General features: G+C 45.3%; 1 protein-coding gene across 5 annotated transcripts in view; it reads right to left on the bottom strand.

The window, feature by feature from the left end:
- Window positions 1-25,934, bottom strand: part of LOC308572199 (asialoglycoprotein receptor 1-like) — a 37,153-nt gene that overhangs the window by 1,901 nt on the left and 9,318 nt on the right. Inside the window, exons 2-9 of one of the 5 annotated variants that reach the window (XM_081168172.1) lie at window positions 13,177-13,291; window positions 10,469-10,573; window positions 8,283-8,408; window positions 7,063-7,158; window positions 5,059-5,130; window positions 3,811-3,903; window positions 2,095-2,237; window positions 712-818 (exon numbers count right to left, since the gene is read on the bottom strand). In XM_081168172.1, coding sequence (XP_081024298.1) covers window positions 712-818; window positions 2,095-2,237; window positions 3,811-3,903; window positions 5,059-5,130; window positions 7,063-7,158; window positions 8,283-8,408; window positions 10,469-10,541 — 710 coding nt within the window. In that variant the 5' untranslated portion in view covers window positions 10,542-10,573; window positions 13,177-13,291. Of the gene's footprint in view, window positions 1-711; window positions 819-2,094; window positions 2,238-3,810; window positions 3,904-5,058; window positions 5,131-7,062; window positions 7,159-8,282; window positions 8,409-10,468; window positions 10,574-13,176; window positions 13,391-22,850; window positions 24,110-25,355; window positions 25,463-25,934 lie in introns of those variants that run through there. The other 4 variants (XM_081168171.1, XM_081168170.1, XM_081168173.1 and 1 more) reach the window with 4 other exon arrangements.

Here is a 25,934-nt window from a genome sequence, read left to right as displayed (position 1 = left end):
ATCCTTTGGGGGAAGCCATGACCATTGAAAGTGGCATCATAGTGGAAGCTTTTTTGCTGGGCTTGACGGGAGAAGAAATTGCAAAGGTAGATTGGAGACTATTTATGTACGCAACAACTGCGGCGAGAACTCGATTAGCTCCAAGAATTATCAGCGATGGAGGAGTGGCAGACGAAGATGATGGATTGTGTGGAATTGGCAAAACTGACCTGCAAGGTTCGAAACCAGGACGATTGAAAATTCCAAAGAGCCTGGAGTAAATCCATTGACTACATAAATAATAACTGTAGAAGTGTGAAGACACTAGCAGGATTGAAATAAACCCTACGACGTGGACTTTATAATATAAGATTCAACTGTGAGATATAGATTTGAAAAGGGAAAGCCTGTTGGTGGGATGGAGGGAAGTCATAAGCTCAGCAGGGAATGAGAGTTGTAGACGAATATTTGAAATTACTGTTTAAAGTGAAAATTTAATAAAAATTATATTTTTAAAAAAAGGAATTGGCATCATAGGGGGTTCTGTGGGGGGGGGAATAGGTGTCTTTGCTCACAACTCTCAGCGCCCTTAACAAGCCACAGCTCCCAGAATCCTCTGGGGGAAGCCAGGCTCTTTAAAGTTGTATCACAGGGCCTTGAATTTATGGTGTGAATGTGGCCGAAACCCCACATTGCATTATGGGCTGGCCGCACTGCCGTCCGCGAACTTACGATCGGCGAACGGTGTAGGGGGTTCCGTCCACCCACTTCCAGCTCCCGGTAGCGTCACTCAAGCCGATCCACATAAACTGGGGGCGCACACGGACGGCCACAAATCGCTGGCGTGAGAAAAAAAACCACAAAAATTAGAAAATGCAAAGAGAGGAAGCACTAGGATCGGTCAGCTCTGTTTCTCATTTTTTAAATCTTAAACCCAGTTCTCGACATTTTGCAATTACAAACAGCAGCAACTATGAAATTCCGTCAGGATTTTAGGGCAAATTTGTCCTGCTAGACAGGTTATTTTTTGTATGCCATTGTGACTAACAGACACATTTTTGCAACAACAACAAAAATCCCTATTATTATGGTGATGATAACCTACCTTTTAATATGCATTCTTATGCACACCTTACCCTAGTTATGTATTTTTGCAGGTCACACTTGCACTGAAAATTGCAGGATTTATCAGCAAAAAATTTGCAAAATTTACCAGCATATTAGATTTCACCTAATATTTTTGGTACATTTGCATCAGATGCCCATTTTTGCAAAGCAATGTTCTGCAATAGAATGCATTCTTTGGTATGTTATTATCACTAATACAGTCAAACCTCGGTTCTCAAACGCCTTCGTTTTTGAATGTTTTGGCTCCCAAACGCCGAAAAACCGGAAGTAAATGCTCTGGTTTTCGAACGTTTTTCGAAAGCCGCAAGTCCGACACGGCTTCTGTTTGAGTGCAAGAAGCTCCTGCAATCAATCGGAAGCCACACCTCGATTGTCGATTATGATTATGTCGATTATGATTGTCGTTTCAGATTATGTTTGACAACCGAGGTTTGACTGTACACACAACTATGACCATCGGGTTCCCTTCCAATTTTACCATTCTGTGATTTTAAGAGGGCCTCCTCTGCTGATCTTAGCACCCAGTAAGGTCTGCAAGGACGGAGGCGACATCTTACCCCTCCCTACCACCAAACCCGGGACGCAGGTGGCGCTGTGGGTTAAACCACAGAGCCTAGAACTTGCCGATCAGAAGGTCGGTGGTTCGAATCCCCGCAATGACGGGGTGAGCTCCCGTTGCTCAGTCCCAGCTCCTGCCAACCTAGCAGTTTGAAAGCATGTCAAAGTGCAAGTAGATAAATAGGTACCACTCTGGCAGGAAGGTAAACGGCATTTCCGTGCGCTGCTCTGGTTTGCCAGAAGTAGCTTTGTCCTGCTGGCCACATGACCCAGAAGCTGTACACCGGCTCCCTCGGCCAGTAAAGCGAGATGAGCGCCGCAACCCCAGAGTCGGCCACGACTGGACCTAATGGTCAGGGGTCCCCTTTATCTTTTAGCACCAAACCCACAGCGCAGGGAGCAGACCTGCAAAATCCCCAGGGCCCCTACCTGTTCCTCATAGGAGTTGATGATCACCAGGTGAGCGTCTCGGGCTTCGCAGTCAGCCTTGGCTTCCTCCCAGGGCCTCCCGAGTCGGGACTCCCAGTAACAGCTTTTCCGAAATATGTCCCACCCTTTGGGGCAGCAGGCCTCTGGGGGGGCTAGGCCACAGAAAGGAAAGAGGGATATTCAGCGTTAGTCAGACTCCGAGCAGTACCAATGAAACAACCAAGGTCCACTGATTTCATTTTTTAATTTTCTTTTATTGGAAATTTTATTTACAACATAACATAACCCCCCCCCCCATACAGAAATCCATCATTAAACATGAACATAACATACAATGAGCATAACATACAACAATACAAACAGCCAAATAAAATATTTCCTTTATCCTGTATCTGGAGGAGTTATTTACTTCATATAAGCTGTTTCCTTTATGAATAATTATTAAGATTTTTCTAATTGTAACTTAAATATCCACAAAAGTCTCCTGCAGACATTAATCGAAACAAGTCCAGGTATATATTTTAGGGCACTGTTTTGTGTGGGCCACCGATTTCAGTGGGACTTCTCTGACTAATGTTGGATCAAACCAGGGTTGTGTAGTGGTTAGGGTTAGCGGGTTTGTGGTTCGGGTTTCCTATATTCCTATATAGCCTACCCAGTTGTTTAGAAAACTCACGCGAGCTTTCATCTGTTTTTATCCGACTGTTATTTTCGACTTTTCGATGTTGAAATCCCTTTTCAAGAGCCTCGAATTGCTGTTGTTAATTCTTCTTAGTCACAATATTACCCTTTCGTCTTTTTTGTAAACCGCTTTGTGTGTGGTTTTTACAGACAAGGGGTGCCTTAATCTTATGAATTGATGTATCAATCATTCCATCATCCCTCTGGTCCTGTTATCTAGGGATGATGGGAGTTGTGGTCCAAAAACAGCTGGAGGGCCAAGTTTGGCCATCACTGGCCTCAAGCCTGCCTTCAGGGATCACACTGTGCTCTGCCTGATCGTGAGTAAACTTCCTTTTATTGCTTATGAATAAGACTGTGGTGTCTTTATTCTTTTAGGAGGGATTCAAGGGGAAATATTAGAACGCATTTCAGCCTGGACAAGCCAGCTTGAATTACGTATTGTCTTAAGAAACTCACATGAGTTTGCAACAAGTTTTCTGCTGTGTAAAGGGAAATGAACTCTGCTAAGTAAATGATGCTTTTGATGCTTTTGAATTCTGGTGCTGGAGGAGACGCTTGAGAGTCCCATGGACTGCAAGAAGATCCAACCTCTCCATTCTGAAGGAAATCAGCCCTGAGTGCTCACTGGAAGGACAGATCCTGAAGCGGAGGCTCCAAGACTTTGGCCACCTCAGGAGAAGAGAAGACTCCCTGGAAAAGACCTTGATGTTGGGAAAGATGGAGGGCACAAGGAGAAGGGGACGACAGAGACGAGATGGTGGGACAGTGTTCTCGAAGCTACCAGCATGAGTTTGACCAAACTGCGGGAGGCAGTGGAAGACAGGAGGGCCTGGCGTTCTCTGGTCCAGGGGGTCACGAAGAGGCGGACACGACTAAATGACTAAACAACAAACAAGTAAAGGAACTTGCTAGTGCAAGTTAGGAATGATATGAATAAACAATATATCCTCTCCTGCCACCCTGAACATTCCCACCCTGTCTTGAACCCTCAGGCAATCTGCTTTCCAGACCCCGACTCCCCGCACTCCTGACCTGTCCGGTTGTTTTTGAAGTTCTGCAAGTCGCAATTCATGCCTCTAAAACTCCTCTGCAAGGTTGTCATCTGGGACAGGAGTCGCGTCTTGGCTGGCAAAGGCGAGAGGAGAGGGAGGGGAGAGAAAAGGAGCAGCAGCTAAATGAGGAAACCGGTAAATAAAAGGAGACCCACACAAGCAGCTCCAAATTCACACTAAAGTCCGGTGCAGATGAAACTTTCCCTCTCCAATTTGGGACCGCTTGAAAAAAGCAATTGCAGAAGTTCTCAGTGGACTTTTTTTTTAATTGCATCCTGTTTTGTTTTGTTTTAATTTATTTAATCATTTTTTCAATATAAACAACCACAAAAAACACATATAACAAAAACCCCAATAACATTTCAGATTTGAGTACTGATATACCTATGACTACACTTTTTAAACCATATTTCCCCACCTCTCTCCTCTCCCTATTTCCCACCACTATCCGCCTTATCGTTTAAATATTCCTTCCAGATTTCTTCATATTTATCCATTCTTAATTTGTATCGATACACAATTCCTTCGTATGTAACTAGTCTGTCCATATTGTCAATCCATGTGCTCAGTGGAATATTTTTCCAGCTCTTCCAATTCATCAGAACAAGTTTTTTTTTGCTTCTAATATGGCACGGTATATCCATTTTTTTTTTTGACCCCTTGTAATCTCCCACGTTTCCGGTATATAATTTAGAATTAAATTCAGTTCCCCTAAATAACAATTTCTTTTTATTACTCTTGCTGTAAATATCCTCACCTCACACCAAAATGATCTTATCAACGGACAGTTAATCATCCTATGTACTAAGTTCACATTTTTACTTCCACATCTCCAGCAGTTGTCTGCATTTGTTATTTTCTTCTGGTAAGGTTTTGCTGGAGTCCAGTGGACTCTGAATATTATTTTCTGTTGAATAAGTCTTAGTCTTAGATCCGTAGAGGCTATTTCTGTTGATTTTATACTCGACTCCCATATAATATTTGTTATCTGTACCCCTAACTCTTCACTCCATTTTTGTCTATCATATTCTAAATCACATTTCTTCCAGTTGAGAAGGGTTTTATAGAGTGCAAGTGTAGAGTTTTTTGTTTTTGCTGCAGAATTTAAATCTTGTAGCAGCAAGGGTGTTTCCGATGCTGCTATAGCGTCAGGACCAAACTGCCTTTCCAACATACGTTTCAATTGGATGTATTGCCAATTGCATCCAGTTTCCCCTCCCCAACTTACCTGCTTCTGCTTCCTCCGTAAGTTTTTTCACCTTCGCCTCCAGCTGCGTGATCTTCGCGGCTGTGTCCGTCCCTGCAAGGCACAAAGTGGGGTTGGGTGGCAACGTGGTCCAAGCTGGAGTCTTCTCTTGCGGCCCCCCACCCCGCCAAAGCCTTCCCTGTCGCCTGCCTTAGCGCTTGGGGACTGGTCGTGGCGCATTCAGCATCATTCTCTCCTTTTTAAAAATCATTTTTATTAAATTTTCCACTTTAACAATCCAATCAAATCACCTTAAATATTCCACATTATACATATACAGTGGTACCTCGGGTTACAGACGCTTCAGGTTACAGACTCCGCTAACCCAGAAATATTACCGCGGGTTAAGAACTTCAGGATGAGAACAGAAATCGTGCTCCGGCAGCGTGGCAGCCCCATTAGCTAAAGTGGTGCTTCAGGTTAAGAACAGTTTCAAGTTAAGAACGGACCTCCGGAACGAATTAAGCACTTAACCCAAGGTACCACTGTACATATCACATAATCTGAATATTCTGCCAAATTATAAATTTTGAAATAGGACTTCCCATGTTTCAAGTTTGGAGGGTTCTGATCATCTCAAACTTCTACTGCTTTTCATAGTCACTTCCGATGTTTCCTCTAATTCTTTCTGCTGTTAACCTTCCTTCACAGCCTCTGAGTTGTTCCCACAAGCATGTTAAAACAAGCAATGATGTGTTTCTGTGTGGGTTTTATGTCTATGATTCCCCTCTGTAAGTTCGCAGCATCTCCTGCGTTCAGCATCATTCTCCGGCAATGCTGCCCTCGCCCTGAACGGGGAGCGAAAAGGAGTGGGAAGCTTCTAATTAACATGGCAGGGGACCTTTGCCGAATGGAGCTTCAGCGGGAGAAAAACATTGCAGGAGGACTTGGGCTGTGGTCTAATACTGCAAGAGCCACCTTATGCTGAATCGGAGACCCTTGCTCCTCCTAGCTTAGTGCTGCTGACACAGACTGGCAGCAGCGATTCTCCAATACAGGAATCACGGCTCAGAGAGGCTGCAGTTGTTGCCTGAAGTTTTTAACACACGCTTTAAAAAACAACAACACTCAATTTTTAAAAAACCACGTCACCCAAATCACCAGGGATGCTATTCCCGGTTGTTGCTAACAGTTTTTAATTGATTCACCTAACCAACTACAGTGGTTCCTTGGTTCTGAAACACTTTGGTACTCAAACAAGTTAGAACCCAAACACTGCAAACCCGGAAGTAAGTGTTCCGGTTTGTAAACTGTTTTTCAGAAGCTGAACATGCTCTGTTTTGAGTGCCACGCTTCCGTTTTGAGTGATATGCTGAGGTCTGTCTGTTTTTGCTATTTATTTTGCGTTTGTGTTTTGGCAACTCTTTTTTCTTTTGGGACTGTGTGGAACCCAGTTCAGCTACTAATTGATTGATTGATTGTGTGAGTGCAGTACATTGCTTATTGCTTTCATTTTATGGAACAGTCTCGTTAGATACTAAAATTCATGTTAAATTGCTGTTTTAGGGGTTGTTTTTAAAAGTCTGGAACGGATTAATCCATTTTGCATTACTTTCTATGGGAAAACACACCTTCATTTTGGAACAGACTTCCAGAACGGATGAAGTTCGTGAACCGAGGTACCACCGTAGTGATTTTAACTGTTTACAGTGGTCTTTATCAGGCTTCCTCAACCTTGGCCCTCCAGATGTTTTTGGACTACAACTCCCATGATCCCTAGCTAGCAGGACCAGTGGTCAGGGATGATGGGAATTGTAGTCTCCAAACATCTGGAGGGCCGAGGTTGAGGAAGCCTGATCTTTAAGATAAGTTATAAATTCTCCCCATTCCTTATTAAAATTTTGGTCTTCCTGATTTCTGACTCTTCCGGTCCTTTTAGCCGTTTCAGCATATTATAGCCCATCAACCTCACCTGCCATTCTTCTCTGGACGTTCCTATTTCCATCGGAGAAATGTTGGAGGCTACGCAAGGCGTCCTTTACTTACCCTTCTGCTGGAGGGAGACGATTCCATCACCAATACTTTGATTCAGGCTTGTGAGCGTATCGCGCATTCCCGATAGCTGAGAGCTGCGTTGACTGCCTGCGGTGCGGGTAAGAATGCAGTAACGTAGTAAGAGGTTTGCTGGATCCAGCCAATGGCCCGTCCAGTCCAGCACCCTGTTCTCACTGTGGTCCAGCAGGTGCGGCTTAGAAGAAGCCCACAAGCTGGACATCAGCTCAGCAACACCCTGCCAACTGGCGAATTCCGGTGCTATAAGAAAAACTGCTCCTTTGTCCCTTATGGGGTATCCAAGAGCCCGTATAGAGTCCTTAAGTGGGTTCCCTATTGGTAGGAGGAAATAACAGAGGCCAACCAGAGAATATTGAGAAGCAAAGCGGCTAGTAAGCCTGGTCTTTATTGAACTTTTGCAACAGGGTCCCTACTCCCCACATGCAGGAAGTAGGAGAGGAACCCAGAACATTCCACAGGGCAGGCACCACCACCAAGAAGGCCCTCTGCCTGGTTCCCTGTAGCTTTGCTTCTTGCAGGGAGGGAACTGCCAAAAGGCCCTCGGAGCTGGACCTCAGTGTCCGGTTGAACGATGGGGGTGGAGACGCTCCTTCAGGTATACTGGCTTTTGAGGCCGTTTAGGGCTTTCAAGGTCAGCACCAACACTTTGAATTGTGCTCGGAAACGTCCTGGGAGCCAATGTAGGTCTTTCAGGACCAGTGTTATGTGGTCTCCCAGTCCCCAGTCTAGCTGCTGCATTCTGGATTAGTTGTAGTTTCCGGGTCACCTTCAAAGGTAGCCCCACGTAGAACGCATTGCAGTAGTCCAAGCTGGAGATAACCAGAGCATGCACCACTGTGGCGAGACAGTTTGCGGGCAGGTAGGGTCACCGTCAAAGGTAGCCCCACTTCAAAGGGCAGTCACAACATGTGGGGGGAGAAGAGAGGGAGGTGTAGGTGGGGCGCCCCACAGCTGCCACCCCCCACGTTCTCCCTTCCTGTGTCTGCATAGGACTCCAGCTGTGCACACAGACCCTTCATTGCGCTCCTCATTCTCTGCCTGAGGCCTTTTCACTGAACACTCATCCCTTCCTTGGACATTTGCCTACCCCCTTGATCTTCAATATTCTCCCACTCCATCCCGCCCTTTTCTCATTCTTATTATTTTCTTAATGTCATTCCCCCACGTCATCCCTCAATCCTTGAAGCACTCACCTTTGGCGCCAAAGACAATGATTGCGATGGTGAGGATGACGCTCACTCCCAGCAGGATCAGGACCAGGCGACGGCTGGGGCAGATTCGTTGCCTCCATGATAGGCCCAGGGAGCGTTTCTGGGAGGCTGAGGAGAAGGGGCATCGGTCAGGAATCCACCCTCAACTCCAGCTTGCATTTTAGATCTTCTGCAGTAATTTACCCTCTTTTATCGGTCAACGTTGCTTGACACTTCTGACACCACTTGGCTGCAACGCAGTGGTTCTTATGGGAATTCCAAGCAACCAGGCAGCAAAAACGGTTGGGATGTTTGCAGGCCAGCTTCTTTGAGGGAAGGGGAAATTGTCACCCAGGGGGAAAGTGGTTTCACACAGGCCCTAAAGGAAAGGCGGAGTTTTGTAGGGAAAGCTGGGGAGTGAGCAGAGTTCATAGATGGAGGGTGACTGAAGGAAGGGTGGAAAGCAGGCCAAGGTTTGAGAGGAAGAGGAGGTGGAGAAGGGACAGGGATTGAAGGCAGAAATATAATGAGACAGGGGAAAGTGTGGACTGAATTTGCCATATAGTGGTACCTCGGGTTAAGTACTTAATTCGTTCCGGAAGTCCGTTCTTAACTTGAAACCATTCTTAACCTGAAGCACCACTTTAGCTAATGGGGCCTCCTGCTGCTGCCGCGCCGCCGGAGCACGATTTCTGTTCTCATCCTGAAGCAAAGTTCTTAACCTGAAGCACTATTTCTGGGTTAGCAGAGTCTGTAACCTGAAGCGTATGTAACCTGAAGCGTATGTAACCCAAGGTACCACTGTACTGATTTGTTGATTTACAAATTCCTACTACAGTATGGTCCGAAGTAGCCCATAATTACATGGCCACAGAGCTATTCCTGTAGGCTCTTTAGGAATGCGGAGACATGACTTTGCCGCAATAAGCTGGAAGTGGACTTAAAACATATCACACATTTTATCCAGCAGCATTTTTTCACAGCTCTCCGAAATGTTTCCTCCCCAGTAATTACAAGGTCCCCTGTAATCTTAATTATCGGCTTTCTCCTTGCAGCTTCTGCCTCTTTTACTGCTGACTAATCACATGACAAGTCATGACTAATTTCCCAGCGTCACTGAACAGGAAGCACTAAAAGGCAGAGCGGGTTCAGTGGGGTGGAGGGAGAGGAGGAAGGAAGGAAGGAAGGAACATTTTAACTGAAGGCACAGGAGCCCCAAGGAACCCAAATCCCAATTCCAGAGAAAAGGGCTAGTGGAAAGTCAACCTAAGTTTTATGGAGTTACAATAGGAATTAGATCTGACCGTATGGTGTGCTTATTTCTTGGAAGAATCAATCCCAAATTAGTCCTTGCTCTTTTGGACAAATGGACACTAGTCCACATAGCATTGCTAACTGTCACGATCCTGGTTCATCTCGCGAGGACCCCATTAATACAGTGGTACCTCGGGTTACAGATGCTTCAGGTTACAGACGCTTCAGGTCACAGACTCCGCTAACCCAGAAATAGTACCTCGGGTTAAGAACTTTGCTTCAGGATGAGTACAGAAATCGGGCTCTGGCGGTGCGGCGGCAGCAGGAGGCCCCATTAGCTAAAGTGGTGCTTCAGGTTAAGAACAGTTTCAGGTTAAGAACGGACCTCCGGAATGAATTAAGTTCTTAACCCGAGGTACCACTGTATTGTCTTGCAGCAGGTTGAACAAGGTATAAAAAACAGGTAAAGGACCCCTGGACGGTTAGGTCCAGTCAAAGGCAACTATGGGGTTGCGGCGCTCATCTCGCTTTTAGGCCGAGGAAACCGGCGTTTGTCCTCAGACAGCTTCCCGGGTCATTTGGCCAGCAGGACTAAACCGCTTCTGGCGCAACGGAACACCGTGACGGAAACCAGAGCGCACGGAAACGCCGTTTACCTTCCCGCCGGAGTGGTCCCTATTTATCTACTTGCACTTTGACATGCTTTCAAACTATTAGGTTGGCAGGAGCTGGGACAGAGCAACGGGAGCTCACCCCGTCGCGGGGATTCGAACCGCCGACTTTCTGATCAGCAAGCCCAAGAGACCTGGGTCCCTTCCACCTCTACAATTGTACGATTCTTCGCAAGCATGCCAGAAGGAGACTTCTTACGAGCCTTTACCTATGCGGACCTCGTTCCCCACACATCTTTTCGAAGTCCCGTCTGGACTACACACCTTTTCGGAGCTGTATTTCGTCGTCGTCATCCTCCACGTCCACAGCTGTGAGATCTCGGTAGTCCTGACTCATCGTGACTCTGGCTCCGGAACAAGACCAGGCGCCTGGAAAGACACGGAACCCTGATGCCTGCATGTCAGAATCAGGCGAGGAGGCAGAACATGGTGCTAAAGGATTGGTTAAGCTAGGCTTCTCAACCTGGTGTTTTGAATTACAGCTCTCATCGGACCTTGCATGGAGGGAAGGAGCTTTTAACTGAAGGCACAGTAGCCCCACAAAAGATAGATAGATAGATAGATAGATAGATAGATAGATAGATAGATGATAGATAGAGATAGATGATAGATAGATAGATGATAGATGATAGATAGATAGATAGATAGATAGATAGATAGATAGATAGATAGATAGATAGATATAGATAGATAGATCTCAATCACACTTTCCCAGTCCACACTGCACAAAACACTTGGACCAGGGGTCAGCAAACCTTTTCAGCAGGGGGTCGGTCCGCTGTCCCTCAGACCTTGTGGGGGGCCGGACTATATTTTGAAGGGGAAAGAATGAACGAATTCCTATGCCCCACAAATAACCCAGAGATGCATTTTAAATAACAGGACACATTCTACTCATGTAAAAACATGCTGATTCCCGGAGCGTCCGCAGGCCGGATTTAGAAGGTGATTGGGCCGGATCCGGCCCCCGGGCCTTAGTTTGCCTATCCATGACTTAGAGGTACCAGGCTGATAAAGCCTGAATTAAACACACATTAATATCTGATGCTGTATTGTTTTTAGTATTTTTTTGGAAGCCACCCAGAGTGGCTGGGGAAATCCAGCCAGATGGGCGGGGTATAAATAATAAATTATGATGATGATGATGATGATGATGATGATGATGATGATGGATCTTTCCAATGAGACACAGGAGACAAAGGGGAGGAAATCCAAAAAAATTATTGGTTTGCACAAACCAACTGATTCAGTGTGGGACGTTTCCCGAAAGATGAACCATGAGATGTTATCCACCTGGACTTTTTACAGGGGTTTTTTCAGACAAAGAATTCGTATAAAGTCCCCCCCCAAAAAACAACTCCAGACTTCTTCAGAGGGTGGCTTGCAAAAATACTCATTGGATACAATGACAGCATTTTGAGAGCTCCTCGCTTCTAAAGTTCTGAGGTCTACCTAGATGCAAGCCCAGTGCCGGATTTACATATAAGCTAAACAAGCTATAGCTTAGGGCCCCACTCTCTTGGGGGCCCCAAAAAAATTAAAGGGGAAAAAACTGGATGTACATTTCCAAAGAAGGCTGATCGCCGAGGAAATATTAAAACGCATTTCAACCTGGACAAGCCAGATTGAACTGCGTATTGTCTTAAGAAACTCACACGAGTTTGCAACAAGTTTTCTGCTGTGTAAAGGGAAATGAACTCTGCTAAGTAAATGATGCTTTTGATGCTTTTGAATTATGGTGCTGGAGGAGACTCTGGAGAGTCCCATGGACTGCAAGAAGATCCAACCTCTCCATTCTGAAGGAAATCAGCCCTGAGTGCTCCCTGGAAGGACAGATCCTGAAGCTGAGGCTCCAATACTTTGGCCACCTCATGAGAAGAGAAGACTCCCTGGAAAAGACCCTGATGTTGGGGAAGATGGAGGGCCCAAGGAGAAGGGGACGACAGAGGACGAGATGGTGGGACAGTGTTCTTGAAGCTACCAGCATGAGTTTGACCAAACTGCAGGAGGCAGTGGAAGACAGGAGGGCCTGGCGTGCTCTGGTCCACGGGGTCACGAAGAGGCGGACACGACTAAACGACTCAACAACATTTTCAAAATATAAGATAAAAAGCAAATTAAATAAAACAGCAACAGTGCTTTGTGTTGTGTAGGCTCCTAGGGTGTAAGTCATGAGCCCCGCCTGCTTGCCTGCTCCCTAAAATATCCCTGGTTTGCTCCTTTCTATATATAGGGTGCCTACATTCTGCATGGACAGGTTGCAGGGCAACATGGGCAAATGGCTTGAGATACCTATGAGGTCCATAAATGACCATAGGGCATATATTCAACACAAAAAACAGGGACAATTTGTTGTTGACAAAGGACAGCTGGACATAGAAAGGGCCCCATGACCTTCAGTATCTTAGGGCCTCATCAAACCTAAATCTGACCCTGTACAAGCCTACATGCGGAAAGGGAGAATTGTAGCCTCAGATTTATATCTACACAGATAACAAGTCTATATAAGGGTGTTGACCTTGGTAAGCTGGCACAGCCGGACTCACGGCCAGACGCCCATAAGTTGTCTACTTCAGAAATTCACTCGCCCCCAAAATGCCATTCTCCTCTGGTGTCTGCGCTGTGTGGCTTTTGTGAATAACAGCAAACTATTACGAACCAAGGATTTTAACAGAACTCCAATGTCTCATTCATTTTTTTTTTAAAAAGAGTGGAATAATTACAGTTAGAATTTATGTTTGTTTGTAAATTTTGGAAAATCAATTAAAAAATTGAAAAGAGAAGCCCGGTCCGGTGAGCAATGACCCAGACGCCTGCCCTGAAACCCTGTCCCTAAAATGGCAGCTTTGTCCCTCTCACCACGAGAATGCCACCCAGCCAAATTCCAGTTCCTGGGTGGGTGATACCAGGCAGCCCTTCTCCCAGCAAGCTGCCCCAAACCCAAACTGGGATTAGGGTTCCCCCAGTCCTACCTTTACCTTTTTCCTGGTCTCCCGGGGGTGGGGGAAGGGTGTTCAGGGGTTCCTGACGTCTCCCAGTTTGGCCCGGCGCTGGCTGGTGATCTTTGCCCTGTCAACACGCCGCCTTCTGCAGGGAACGGTCAAATCTGAGAGCTTTCCAAAACCACAGAGCAGTGCCAGCAGCACCACGGGGGCACCCAGTTTCCGGGGTTTGCCCCCTCCCTCCCTGATAGCCTAGTTTACCCTCTGGCTTCCTTTTAAAAGTGGAAGTTTAGCCAACAGAGGAGGACCAGGGAGAGAACAAAACGTACAGAGTTAAACCCATTTCCCTCCCACAAAGATACAAAAATGAGGAAATGTTTTATTATAGATTTTTAATATACACACACAGAGAGAGAGACAGACAGACACACACACACACAAATACAGTGATACCTCGGGTTACATACACTTCAGGTTACACACTCCGCTGACCCAGAAATAGTGCTTCAGGTTAAGAACTTTGCTTCAGGATAAGAACAGAAATCGTGCTCTGGCAACGCGGCGGCAGCAGGAGGCCCCATTAGCTAAAGTGGTGCTTCAGGTTAAGAACAGTTTCAGGTTAAGAACAGACCTCCAGAACGAATTAAGTACTTAACCCGAGGTACCACTGTATTTGGAATAGGTTTTATTAAAGTTTTTTTAAAAAAAATCTTTGATAAAAAGATATTGGATTTTTTTTTATTCAAAATTAAAACAAGACATATTATCCAAAAACATATCATCCTTGTTTCCCCCCATTTTTCCTCCCCCACAAACCCCCACCCCCACCCCACCCCCCAACTTCCCTCCGTTCCCGTCTTTGGTTTCTCTGAGAATGCTGTTTTCTGCATGTTACAAAGTTGTATAGATCCTCAAACTATTTAGCTGATTATTATCAATAAAAAGTTTGTGAATGTTTATTCAAAATCTGCCAAGGAGTCCAGTTCACTTTGTTGCATCTTCAGATACTTTGTAAAGGGTTCCCATTCATCTTTAAAGTCACAGTTATCCTTGTCCCGTAGTCAATTTTGCCAGTTCTGCATAGTCCAGGGGTCTGCAACCTTTAAGACAAAAGGAGCCACTTGGACCCGTTTCCGAAGAAAAAAAAAGAGCCGCAAAACTCGTCATTATAAAAATAACTTTTTTGTCACTTTTTTTAATTATTTCTTTGTTTGACCCCTCAGAATTACTCCTCCTCATAGAAATAAACGTTAAATTAACAAGTTACCTTTTTTGTGTGTGTGTTCTTCACTCCCCTTCAAAACAGTGACCAGCGTACACGCCCCCTTTCAATGCAGTGACCAGCGTACATGCCCCTTACAATGTAGTAGTGACCACCATACATGCCCCTTACAATGTAGCGGGCGGGCGGGAAGGTGACGTCGGGGCGGTGCGTGACTAACGCACGCACCGCCCCCATGCGACGTCACAGCCAGTACAGCGCCCGCCACAGTGGGGAGTGTTGGGGCGCACAATGCGCCTCCTCCCCTCGCTAGTATCCGCCCTGGAGCCGCAGCAAAGGTGTAAAAGAGCCACATGCAGCTCCGGAGCCGCGGGTTGCAGACCCCTGGCATAGTCCATCAATTTTTCTGGCCATGATTCTTTCGGTGGGGTTTCTTCAGTCTTCCATCCTTGTGCTACCAGAACTCTCGCGGCCATTGTCACATACATGAAGATGTTTTTCTGCTTTTTTGCCAGGTCTTTCCCTACAATCCCCAACAAAAATGCCTCAGGTTTTTAAACAAATGTTAAATGGAACATTTTCTTCAATTCATTGTATATCATTTTTTAATTACATTACAATCACACCACATATGATAAAATGTCCCTTCCCTTTCCTTACACTTCCAACATATATTTGAACTAGTTTTGTACATTTGGACGCTGAGGTCCAGCGCCGAGGGCCTTCTGGCGGTTCCCGCATTGCGAGAAGCAAAGCTACAGGGAACCAGGCAGAGGGCCTTCTCGGTGGTGGCGCCTGCCCTGTGGAACTCCCTCCCACCAGATGTCAAAGCGATAAACAACTACCTGACATTCAGGAGACATCTTAAGGCAGCCCTGTTCAGGGAAGTTTTTAACGTGTGATATTTTAGTGTATTTTTGGTTTCTATGGAAGCCGCCCAGAGTGGCTGGGGAGGCCCAGCCAGATGGGCGGGGTACAAATAATAAATTATTATTATTATTATTATTATTATTATTATTATTATTATTATTATTATTATTATCCCTAACTGCACTGGTGTTGTGTACCATCTGTACATCACCCTCACGTAATTCTCCTTCAATAGGGAACAATCTGTAAATTTGAAATCAGTTTTCCATAATTTTTCCCAATCTTCCATCATAATGTTGTGACCTACATCTCGTGCCCATTTAATCATAACTGATTTTACCTCTTCATCTTTCGTCTCCCATTCTAATAATATGCTGTATGCGGCCTTCAATAATTTCACTTTCCCTTCGATCACTTCCATTTGAAACCTAGATCTAGTATAACTGAATCCTTTCTTGCTGTCTTCTTTATGTGTTTCATATAGTTGTCGATAATGCAACCAACTCTGAAAGTGGTTTTTAATCTCATCATAACAAGATGTTGGATATTTCATAGAATCATAGAATCATAGAATCCTAGAGTTGGAAGAGAGCACAAGGGCCATCGAGTCCAACCCCCTGCCAAGCAGGAAACACCATCAGAGCACTCCTGACATATGGTTGTCAAGCCTCTGCTTAAAGACCTCCAAAGCAGGAGACTCCACCACACTCCTTGGCAGCAAATTCCACTGTCAAACAGCTCTTACTGTCAGGAAGCTCTTCCTAATGTTTAGGTGGAATCTTCTTTCTTGTAGTTTGGATCCATTGCTCCGTGTCCGCTTCTCTGGAGCAGCAGAAAACAACCTTTCTCCCTTCCTCTATGTGACATCCTTTTATATATTTGAACATGGCTATCATATCACCCCTTAACCTCCTCTTCTCCAGGCTAAACATGCCCAGCTCCCTTAGCCGTTCCTCATAAGGCATCGTTTCCAGGCCTTTGACCATTTTGGTTGCCCTCCTCTGGACACGTTCCAGTTTGTCAGTGTCCTTCTTGAACTGTGGTGCCCAGAACTGGACACAGTACTCCAGGTGAGGTCTGACCAGAGCAGAATACAGTGGCACTATTACTTCCCTTGATCTAGATGCTATACTCCTATTGATGCAGCCCAGAATTGCATTGGCTTTTTTAGCTGCCGCGTCACACTGTTGGCTCATGTCAAGTTTGTGGTCAACCAAGACTCCTAGATCCTTTTCACATGTACTGCTCTCAAGCCAGGTGTCACCCATCTTGTATTTGTGCCTCTCATTTTTGTATTTGTGCCTCTCATTTACTTTACATTTCTCCCTGTTAAAGTTCATCTTGTTTGTTTTGGCCCAGTTCTCTAATCTGTCAAGGTCGTTTTGAAGTGTGATCCTGTCCTCTGGGGTGTTATTTGATGCTAACCTTCGCATCCCTCCCCCCCCCAAAAAAATACTAATCTAAATACAGATCTGTATGCGCAGACCATCTCCCAACTCAAACTAGTTCGTTAAGAAAAAAACCCCAAACTCGGTTCTATGAGTGACTCTGGGTCAGCTCCCTGTGGTAGTTTATTGTCGTATGTTGTTTTTAAATTGTACAATGCTTTTAAATTTATTGTTGTACATTGTTTTGATTGATTGTTTTCCTTCTGTGACAGTACCCCCAAGTGTGTTTTATAAGCTGGTCTCTGACCGTAATAAATTATCTATCTCATCTAAATAGAAACACAAACTAAAAGGAAGAAAATAAAGGGGAAAGGGGAAAAAGAGAGAGAATTTCCAAATCTTCGTTTGTCAGCTATACATCGAAAATTGTTCAAAACATCTGTTCCAAGATAGCACCCGTTTTCTATAAACCAATACTTTCTTCAGTTCTTAAACCCAGATATCATCATTTTTGTTTTATTTTTCTCTCAAAAAGTCTATAAGGAGTTTCCAGTCTTTAGTAAATATTGACAATGGCTTTTCTCTGATTAAACACCTCAGCTAAGACCAATCATTTTAACAATAATTCCTCCATGGTGGGTAATGGTGAATCGTTCGATCTTTGTGCATATAAAAGCCTTGCTGCTGTGCTCATGTATTGAAATAATGTTCTATAGTCTTTTTCTAATTACATATCCATTATTCCTAACAGGAAAAGTCTTGGCTTCAACTGAATGCTAAGCTTTAAAATCGTCTGCATTGGTGTATGTATTTGTATCCAATATCTCTTAGCTTTTTTACAAGTCTACCAAGCATGATAAAACATCTCTTCCTATTTTTCACACTTCCAGCAAACATTTGGAACATTCTAGATAATTTCGCCAGAGTTGGATATGATTGATACACTGTTTTATTTAAAAAGTTATTTAAGATCACAACACAATGTGAATTTTAACCCTGTAATCCATCTGCAATTTCTTTGCCCATTTAATCAAATTCCCACATGAAAGACATTTGGAGAACTGCCGGATGAATTATTTAGTTTGTGTGTGTTATTAAATTTTCTGTTTTACAGTTTAAAATACTCATTTCACATCCCTAAGATATCAATGACTTCCCATCTTCTCTTTCCATGGATAAATTTAAATATCACAAATCCCTGCATATTTTACAAAAACTATACCATTCAGTATTCCACTACAGTCGTACCTCGGAAGTAGAACGGAATCCATTCCGGAAGTCCGTTCGACTTCCAAAATGTTCGAAAACCAAGGCACGGCTTCTGATTGGCTGCAGGAAGTTCCTGCAGCCAATCGGAAGCCGCGGAATCCATGTCAGACGTTCGGGTTCCAAAGAACGTTTGCAAACTGGAACAATCACTTCCGGGTTTGCGGCGTACGGGATCCAAAACGTTAGAGTCACAAGGCGTTTGGGATCCAAGCTGCACCTATCAAAACTTGTTTACACTGTTGAATTTATCTGAATACTTCCGGCGTTTTCACTGGATGAATTCTTTGCGTTTCCCCCTGTTTATCTGTTATTTATTTAATGTACCTTCTTTACCACTTAAGGCAGTATCTAAGTGTTTTAAAAAGTGGGCTTGGGGTAAAAGGACATAAGAACATAATACAGTGGTACCTCGGGTTACATACGCTTCAGGTTACAGACTCTGCTAACCCAGAAATAGTACCTCAGGTTAAGAACTTTGCTTCAGAATAAGAAGAGAAATCGTGCTCCGGAGGCGTGGCGGCAGTGGGAGGCCCCATTAGCTAAAGTGGTGTTTCAGGTTAAGAACAGTTTCAGGTTAAGAACAGACCTCCGGAACGAATTAAGTACTTAACCCGAGGTACCACTGTAATAGCTTGCTCCATCAGGCCAACGACCCATCTAGTCTAGCGTCCTGTCCTTGCGGAGGCCAACCAGACATCCATTATGGGAAAGAGGCAGGATCTGACCCCCAGAGCCACTCTCAGCTCCTGCAATTTCCAGCAACTGATTCAGAAGCATCGCAGCCTCCAACCGTGGATGCAGACCAGAACCATCATGGCTAGTTGCTGTCAATAGCCTTCCTTTCCATGAATTTGTCCAGCCCTCTTTTAAAACATTAAAAACTTCCCTAAACAGAGCTGCCTTCAGATGTCTTCTAGAAGTCATATAGTTGTTTATTTCCTTGACATCTGCTGGGAGGGCGTTCCACAGGGGGGATGCCACCACCGAGGAGGCCCTCTGCCTGGTTCCCTGCAACCTCACTTCTCGCAGGGAGGGAACCGCCAGAAGGCCCTTGGAGCTGGACCTCAGTGTCCGGCAGAACGATGGGGGTGGAGACGCTCCTTCAGGTCTACTGGGCCTTTGAGGCCGTTTAGGGCTTTCAAGGTCAGCACCAACACTTTGAATTGTGCTTGGAAACGTACTGGGAGCCAATGCAGATCTCTCAGGACCGGTGTTATGTGGTCTCGGTGGCCACTCCCAGTCCTCAGTCTGGCTGCCGCATTCTGGATTAGTTGCAGTTTCCGGGTCACCTTCAAAGGTAGCCCCACGTAGAGCGCATGGCAGTAGTCCAAGCAGGAGATAACCAGAGCATGTGCCACTCTGGCAAGACAGTCTGCGGGCAGGGAGGGTCTCATCCTGCATACCAGATGGAGCTGGTAGACAGGCCGCCCTGGACACAGAACTGACCTGAGCCTCCATGGACAGCGGTGAGTCCAGAATGACTCCCAGGCTGCGCACCTGGTCCTTCGGGGGCACAGTTGCCCCATTCAGGACCAGGGAGGCCCCCACACCTGGCAAGAGGGGGAGAAGAGAATGTTCCTGTGCCCACTTCCTCCCAACCAGGCTCAGCTTCATAAACTCCCACCCCCTTTTCCCCAAACCCTGTGACCTCAGCAGTGGAACAAGCTGGAAGTGGAATTATTTATGGCACATTTTATCTGGCAATGTTTCTCCATGTGGCCAAGAAGCTTTGTTCCAGCTTCCTCTTTTGCACTGAGCTGGTAGAGGAAAGCTGCTGACGGAGACACGTTTGGGGTTTGTCATTTCCCTAGAATTCAGGGGCACACCTACAGAAGTCATTCTAGGTCATGTAGGACAGCAGGGTCATGATTCACAACAACACAAAATTAACTTATGAGACTCATTCCTGCAAGACACCGACAAACTGGAACGTGTCCAGAGGAGGGCAACCAAAATGGTCAAAGGCCTGGAAACGATGCCTTATGAGGAAGGGCTAAGGGAGCTGGGCATGTTTATCCTGGAGAAGAGGAGGTTAAGGGGTGATATGATAGCCATGTTCAAAGATATAAAAGGATGTCACATAGAGGAGGGAGAAAGGTTGTTTTCTGCTGCTCCAGAGAAGCGGACACGGAGCAATGGATCCAAACTACAAGAAAGAAGATTCCACCTAAACATTAGGAAGAACTTCCTGACAGTAGGAGCTGTTTGACAGTGGAATTTGCTGCCAAGGAGTGTGGTGGAGTCTCCTACTTTGGAGGTCTTTAAGCAGAGGCTTGACAACCATATGTCAGGAGTGCTCTGATGGTGTTTCCTGCTTGGCAGGGTGTTGGACTCGATGGCCCTTGTGGTCTCTTCCAAATCTATGATTCTATGATTCTAAGACATGACTGTGGCTTGGGGAGTAATGGTGCATTTTGTATAGCGTGTGCACGCTCAGAGGATGACCTCCAAACCATCCTAAATATCTTCTCAGAAGCTTACAATAAGCTTGGCCTATCGCTCAACATCCAAAAAACCAAAGTGCTGCACCGACAAGCACAAAACAACCCCTCTGCAGCGCGACAAATCCAACTCAATGGTGCAACGTTGGAAAATGTCAATCACTTCTCCTAACTGGGCAGTTATCTTTCCACAAGGGCCGACATTGATGCCAAAATCCAGCATCGCCTGAGCTCTGTGCCTGTGGCTTTCTCCTGATTGAAGTGCAGAGTGTTTGAGGACTGGGACATTCGCAGGGAAACCAAAATGCTTGTTTACAAAGCTATCGTACTGCCAACCTTACTGTCTGCTTGTGAAATATGGACCATTTATAAATGCCATCTCCACTTCCTTGAAAGATTCCATCAACGGCGTCTCTGAAAATTTTTACATATCACTTGGGAAGACAGGCGAACTAATACCAGGGTACTGGAAGAAGCAAAATTCATCAGTGTTGAAGCAACGATTCTTCAACATCAACTTCGTTGAACTGGTCATGTTATTGAGATTCCAAAGCAACTACTCTATTCCGAACTTAGAAATGGAAAGCGTAATGCTGGTGGTCAACAAAAGAGGTTGAAAGACTGTCTCAAAGCAAATCTAAAAATGAATGTAGTATAAATGCCGACAACTGGGAAACACTGGCCTGCGAGCGCTCCAGTTGGAGAACAGCCTTTACCAAAGGTGTTGTGGGCTTTGAAGACACTCGAACTCAGGACGCAAGGGATAAATGTGCTAGGAGGAAGGCACGCTTGGCAAACCCTCACCATGATCAACTCCCACCCGGAAACCAATGTCCCCACTGTGGAAGGACGTGTGGATCCAGAATTGGCCTCCACAGTCACTTACGGACTCATTGTTAAAACCGTGTTCCGTGTTCAAGGAAGACATTGTTACTTGGCTCGCCAAAGAAGATGAAGATGAAGATGATGATGATGAAGAAGAAGGAGGAGGAGGAGGAGGAGGAGTATTTTTAAGCAGAGGTGCTCATCAGGATGGGAGCGCCCCAAAATGTAGTGGGGAGGAGAGGGGAGAGAGAGAGAGAGAGAGAGAGAGAGAGAGAGAGAGAGAGAGAGAGAGAGATTTGTGACTGAGATATGCCCTAGAAACACCTGCAACTTTGTCCTTCTGACTTCATATGCTGTGACCATCTGTAAATGATTACAGTTGCATTTTAATGCCGTTACAGCATAAGAATTCATAGGTGCCATAAATAAAATGAATAAAATAAAATGAATGAGACCAATCCTGAAGCCATTTTGACTCTGAATGACCTCAAATAGTCCCTCTGCAGAGGGAAATATCTTGGGGAAACCTCTCCCAATGATTCTTTTCATTTTCAAATCCTGCTTTAAGGGCACATTCTGTATATGCATAGGGCAGGCCTCTGACCTGAATTCAAGAACTAAAATATTTACCACCTCAAAAAACTGGCTCATACTGGCTAGGTAATTGGTGGCCATTATCAGGTATCTTGGCAGACAGGAGAGAAGCCATGCACTCAAATTTCTGTTGTAGACCGCCTCTTTCTGTGGCATGTGTGGGGTGGTCTTTGGCTAGGGGTTTGGGCAGTTTCTAAAGTCTTTAAAAGTTCTTGTACACCTTTGTTCTGGGTCCTTGCCTCCTTGCAAGGTGCAAGGTAGGGCACTCTGTTGCAACAGAAAAATAAAGATCTGTTTTGCTTTGACTGAATCCTGCCTCCATCCATTCTTCTCTGACTGATAATAGGCTTAGGGGACAATAAGCTCAGCGACAGAGCGTTGGGCTGTAAAAGCCAACCCCAAAATTTACTATAACAGTGCAAAAGTTTACCATAGCATCTGCATTTGTGAGCGTATTCCTTGGGCGGAGAACTGCAAAAATAATGTAATATTGACAGACGGCTGTGTTTTGGTTCATGTGCAACTTTGGCCGTTTTTTCTATAGATGAGAACTGAATCGAATTTCTTCAACCAACGTGTAATATATATTTTTTAATTACAAAGTTTATTAATATTTCATGCAAACAATAACCAATGGAAAGAGACAACACCAAAAGTTGAGAAATCATCAGTGAGACAGTTACACAACGGTAGTGAATACCGTACTACATTTTAAACCAGGCATGTCCAAAGTCCGTTTTGGGGGTGTTATGTACTGAAGTTCTCACCCTGGGCCAGCAGGGGGATACTGTAGATAGTTTTCACTCACGTCCACGTATGCAAATAAGGGATTGAAAGTGACGTTCAATGATTGAATAGTTACAGAAAGTGTTACAGTTGCGTTCTAGTGGAGCTCTATATAAGCAGGCTGGCTGAACCCTTCAGTTCAGTTCTGTTCTGGCCTGTGAATAAACAAGAGCTGTTTGAAGAATCGCTGTGTCGTCTCAGATGTTCACCCACTATTTAACAGGGGGCCTAATCCGGCCCACTGGTCGGTTGAATCTGACCCCTGGGGCAGTTTATTTGCTGGGGTAAAATCCTAAAAAAAAACTCAACAACTTCAGTCCTAAAAAAAACCACGGTTGGCCCTTTGGGCGGCCCTCACAGCCCTTCACTTCATCAAATCTGGCCCTCTTTGAAAAAAGTTTGGAACGAGCTCATGGGTTTGGAGAGCCAAATTTCATTTTTGGGTGCCAGGGAGGATTCAAGCAGATCTGAAACGTAGGATACGAAACCCAACCAAATTGCACAAAACGGTCCTCTTTATTCCTTGCCTTTTATCACCCAAATCTTGTGGGTTATCGCCTCAGCAATTGCAACCATTTTTGTACCACCGTTCCAAAACCAGGTCCGTTAATTCTCTCTCCCCATTTTGGGCAATAGAAAGTCTGGCAGCTACTAAGAACCATGATGAGAGGGGTTGGTTGGGGTCTGAGTTTCTCTCCCCCCCCCCAATTTTTTAAATTAATTTTCCACATTTATAACAGACATAACATATAAAACACACAAAAGAAAACACATTCCAATACTAACGAATGTATTTTTCAACATTTTTTTCCCAACTCATTATAAATCTTTTCCCAGAAGTCCTTCACCTTGGGACACGTCCACCACATATGATCAAAGGTGCCTTCTTTTTCTAACATAAATTATCATCCGTGTGGTAAATCTTTACTAATTTTACTGGGGTTAAGTACCATCTATACATCATTTTCATAATGTTTTCTTTTAAGGCAGTACATGCAGTGAACTTAACCCCTTTCTTCTGCAACCTTTCCCAATCTTCTAACATTATATTTGTCCAACATCTCTTGCCCAATCTATCATTACAGATTTAACTTGTTCATCCTTTGTATGCCACTCCAACAATAAATTGTACATTTTGGATAGGTTTTTAAAATTGGTATCTAACAACTCCATTTCCAATTTGGATTTTTCTGCGGCAAAACCTGCTGGGGTCTGAGTTTCTGCTGGAGGTCAGATTTCTGTCGTATGGGCATAGCTGGGGGGTCAGGGGGGCAGTTGCCTTCCAATCAAGTAAATAAATAAAAATACTTAACTAACTAACTGACCAATTGCATTGCAGGTAACTCGGTTCTGGGCCCCACTAACTTAAAGCCTGCCCCCCTAAAATAAATCCTGGTTACACCCAATTTCCGCCGCCTTAATCAGTCATCTCCATCTCGCAGATCCAGCCAAAGTCGAGAGAGCAGTGGTCGTCGGTCCAGCGGCCATCGCTGTGGAAGTGGACGCAGTTCTCTCCTCCCAAAAGTCCATGGCTGGAAGAGTTATCTGGCTGACCTGGAACCCAGTCCCTAGACGGGGAAAGGAGAGGTGAAGACACAGGTCGCGATCCTCAAAACCACCTCCAGGTTCTGGCCCGGGAAGCAGGAGCGCGGAATCTACTTGGTTACTTAGCAAAGGGGTTGAGAGGTTGAAATTCTAGGTCCAGGGGGACAGGGGCTCAGGCTGAGGCAAGAACCACATGCTTTGATGAACCATTGCCCTCAAATTAGGGTTCCCAAGTCAGGAGCACCCCACACCCTGAGACTGCAGGGCCTCAATCTGGGTCTTAGGGGTGGCCCCTGGTGAAGTCCTGGAGTGATGTCACAGGGGGTGGGGCCTAGAGAATCTATGCAGTAATTTTGTTCAGAAACTTCAGCTGGTGCAGAATTCAGATTGCTCCCTGGAGCAGACGGTTTGAGCATATTTCACCGATCTTGGTCCGAATGCACTGGCTACCGATTAGTTTCCAGGCCTAATTCAAAGTGTTGGTTTTGATCTATAAAGCCTTAAATGGCTCAGGATCGCAGTACCTCAAGAACCAACCCAGACCCTAAGATCATCTTCTGAGGCCCTTCTTCATGTGCCACCTGCTCGAGATGTCCGGAGGGTGGCAACACAAGAACAGGGCCTTCTCTGTGGTGGCTCCCCGTCTGAGGGATGCTCTCGCCAGGGAAGTTCACCTGGTGCCTTCATTATACACCTTTAGGTGCCAGGCAAAAACGTTCCTTTTTCACCGGGTCTTTGGTTGATCTTATTGACATCCAACATCCTCTTAGAATGTGGCTTGGGGGGGCAGGTTTATTGGGTTACTGCTTGTGGTTTGATTTTCTATGTTGTGCTCTTGTTGTGAACTGCCCTGTGACCTCCGGGTATAGGGCAGTGTATAAATTGAATTAATAATAATAATAATAATTTGCAACAACAGAGGGAAGAGGGAGGCGAGGAGGCAGACCCCGCACAGTCCCCTATTCTGCTCCCAGAGCTGCAATTCCCAGAGTGGTTTAACAAACAACCCCTCCTCCCAGGGAAATCTGGGAATTGTAGTTCTGTGAGAGGAACGGGCACTTTCACAGAAGTCTCCCGAACAAGCCACAGCTCCCAGAATCCTCTGGGGGGAAGCCAGGACTGTTTAAAGCTGTACCCCAGGGCTTTGAACGTATGGTGTGAAGGTGGCCAAAGTCTTTGCTCCAGGAGGACTTTGGCGGGGCCTGCTACTTTACGGCACCAGCCCCTAGCGTGCCCCGCATTGCATTACGGGTTCGCCCATGAACTTACCCTTGGCGAAATGTATAGGGCCTTCCGTCCACCCACTTCCAGCTCCCGCTGGTGTAAGTCAAGCCGATCCACATATATTGCGGGCGCACGCGGACGGCCACAAATTGCTGGCGTGGAAAAAAGGACAGAGGGGAGGGAAACAGAAGGATCTCTTAACTTGCTCTCAGTTTCTCCCGTCTTAAATTCAGTTCTTTACATTTCCACATCAATTTTTTAATTTTTGGAGAACCCCAATGAAAACTCATTAGCACCCTAGCGCTAATGACACATTTTCAATGCCATTTTGCAAGGGGGAATCTTTTTCTTCTTTGCTTTACTGCCAACAGATTTGCTTTACTGCCAACAGATTGTGACTTGTTGGCGGTTATGCCTGGAACTCTGTGAGTAAAACCTTCACCTATTTGCAAAGCCAAGCGCCTGTGATTTATTCTAGCCTAGGTATTTTTGTGGGGAACATCTGTTTAAAGGTGGAAGTGGGCAGATGTAAATCTAACCAAGTTTCAATGTGCTTGGAGCAATCTTCTTTGGCGATCCCTCGTAGCCGAGTAAGATTGTCTTCCATAAACACGGTTTTAACAA

The sequence above is a fragment of the Podarcis bocagei genome, assembly GCF_964188305.1.
Source record: "Podarcis bocagei genome assembly, chromosome: 13".
NCBI lineage: Eukaryota > Metazoa > Chordata > Lepidosauria > Squamata > Lacertidae > Podarcis > Podarcis bocagei.
The sequence above is the reverse complement of the archived record's forward strand: the minus strand, read 5'-3'. Positions and strand labels throughout refer to the sequence as shown.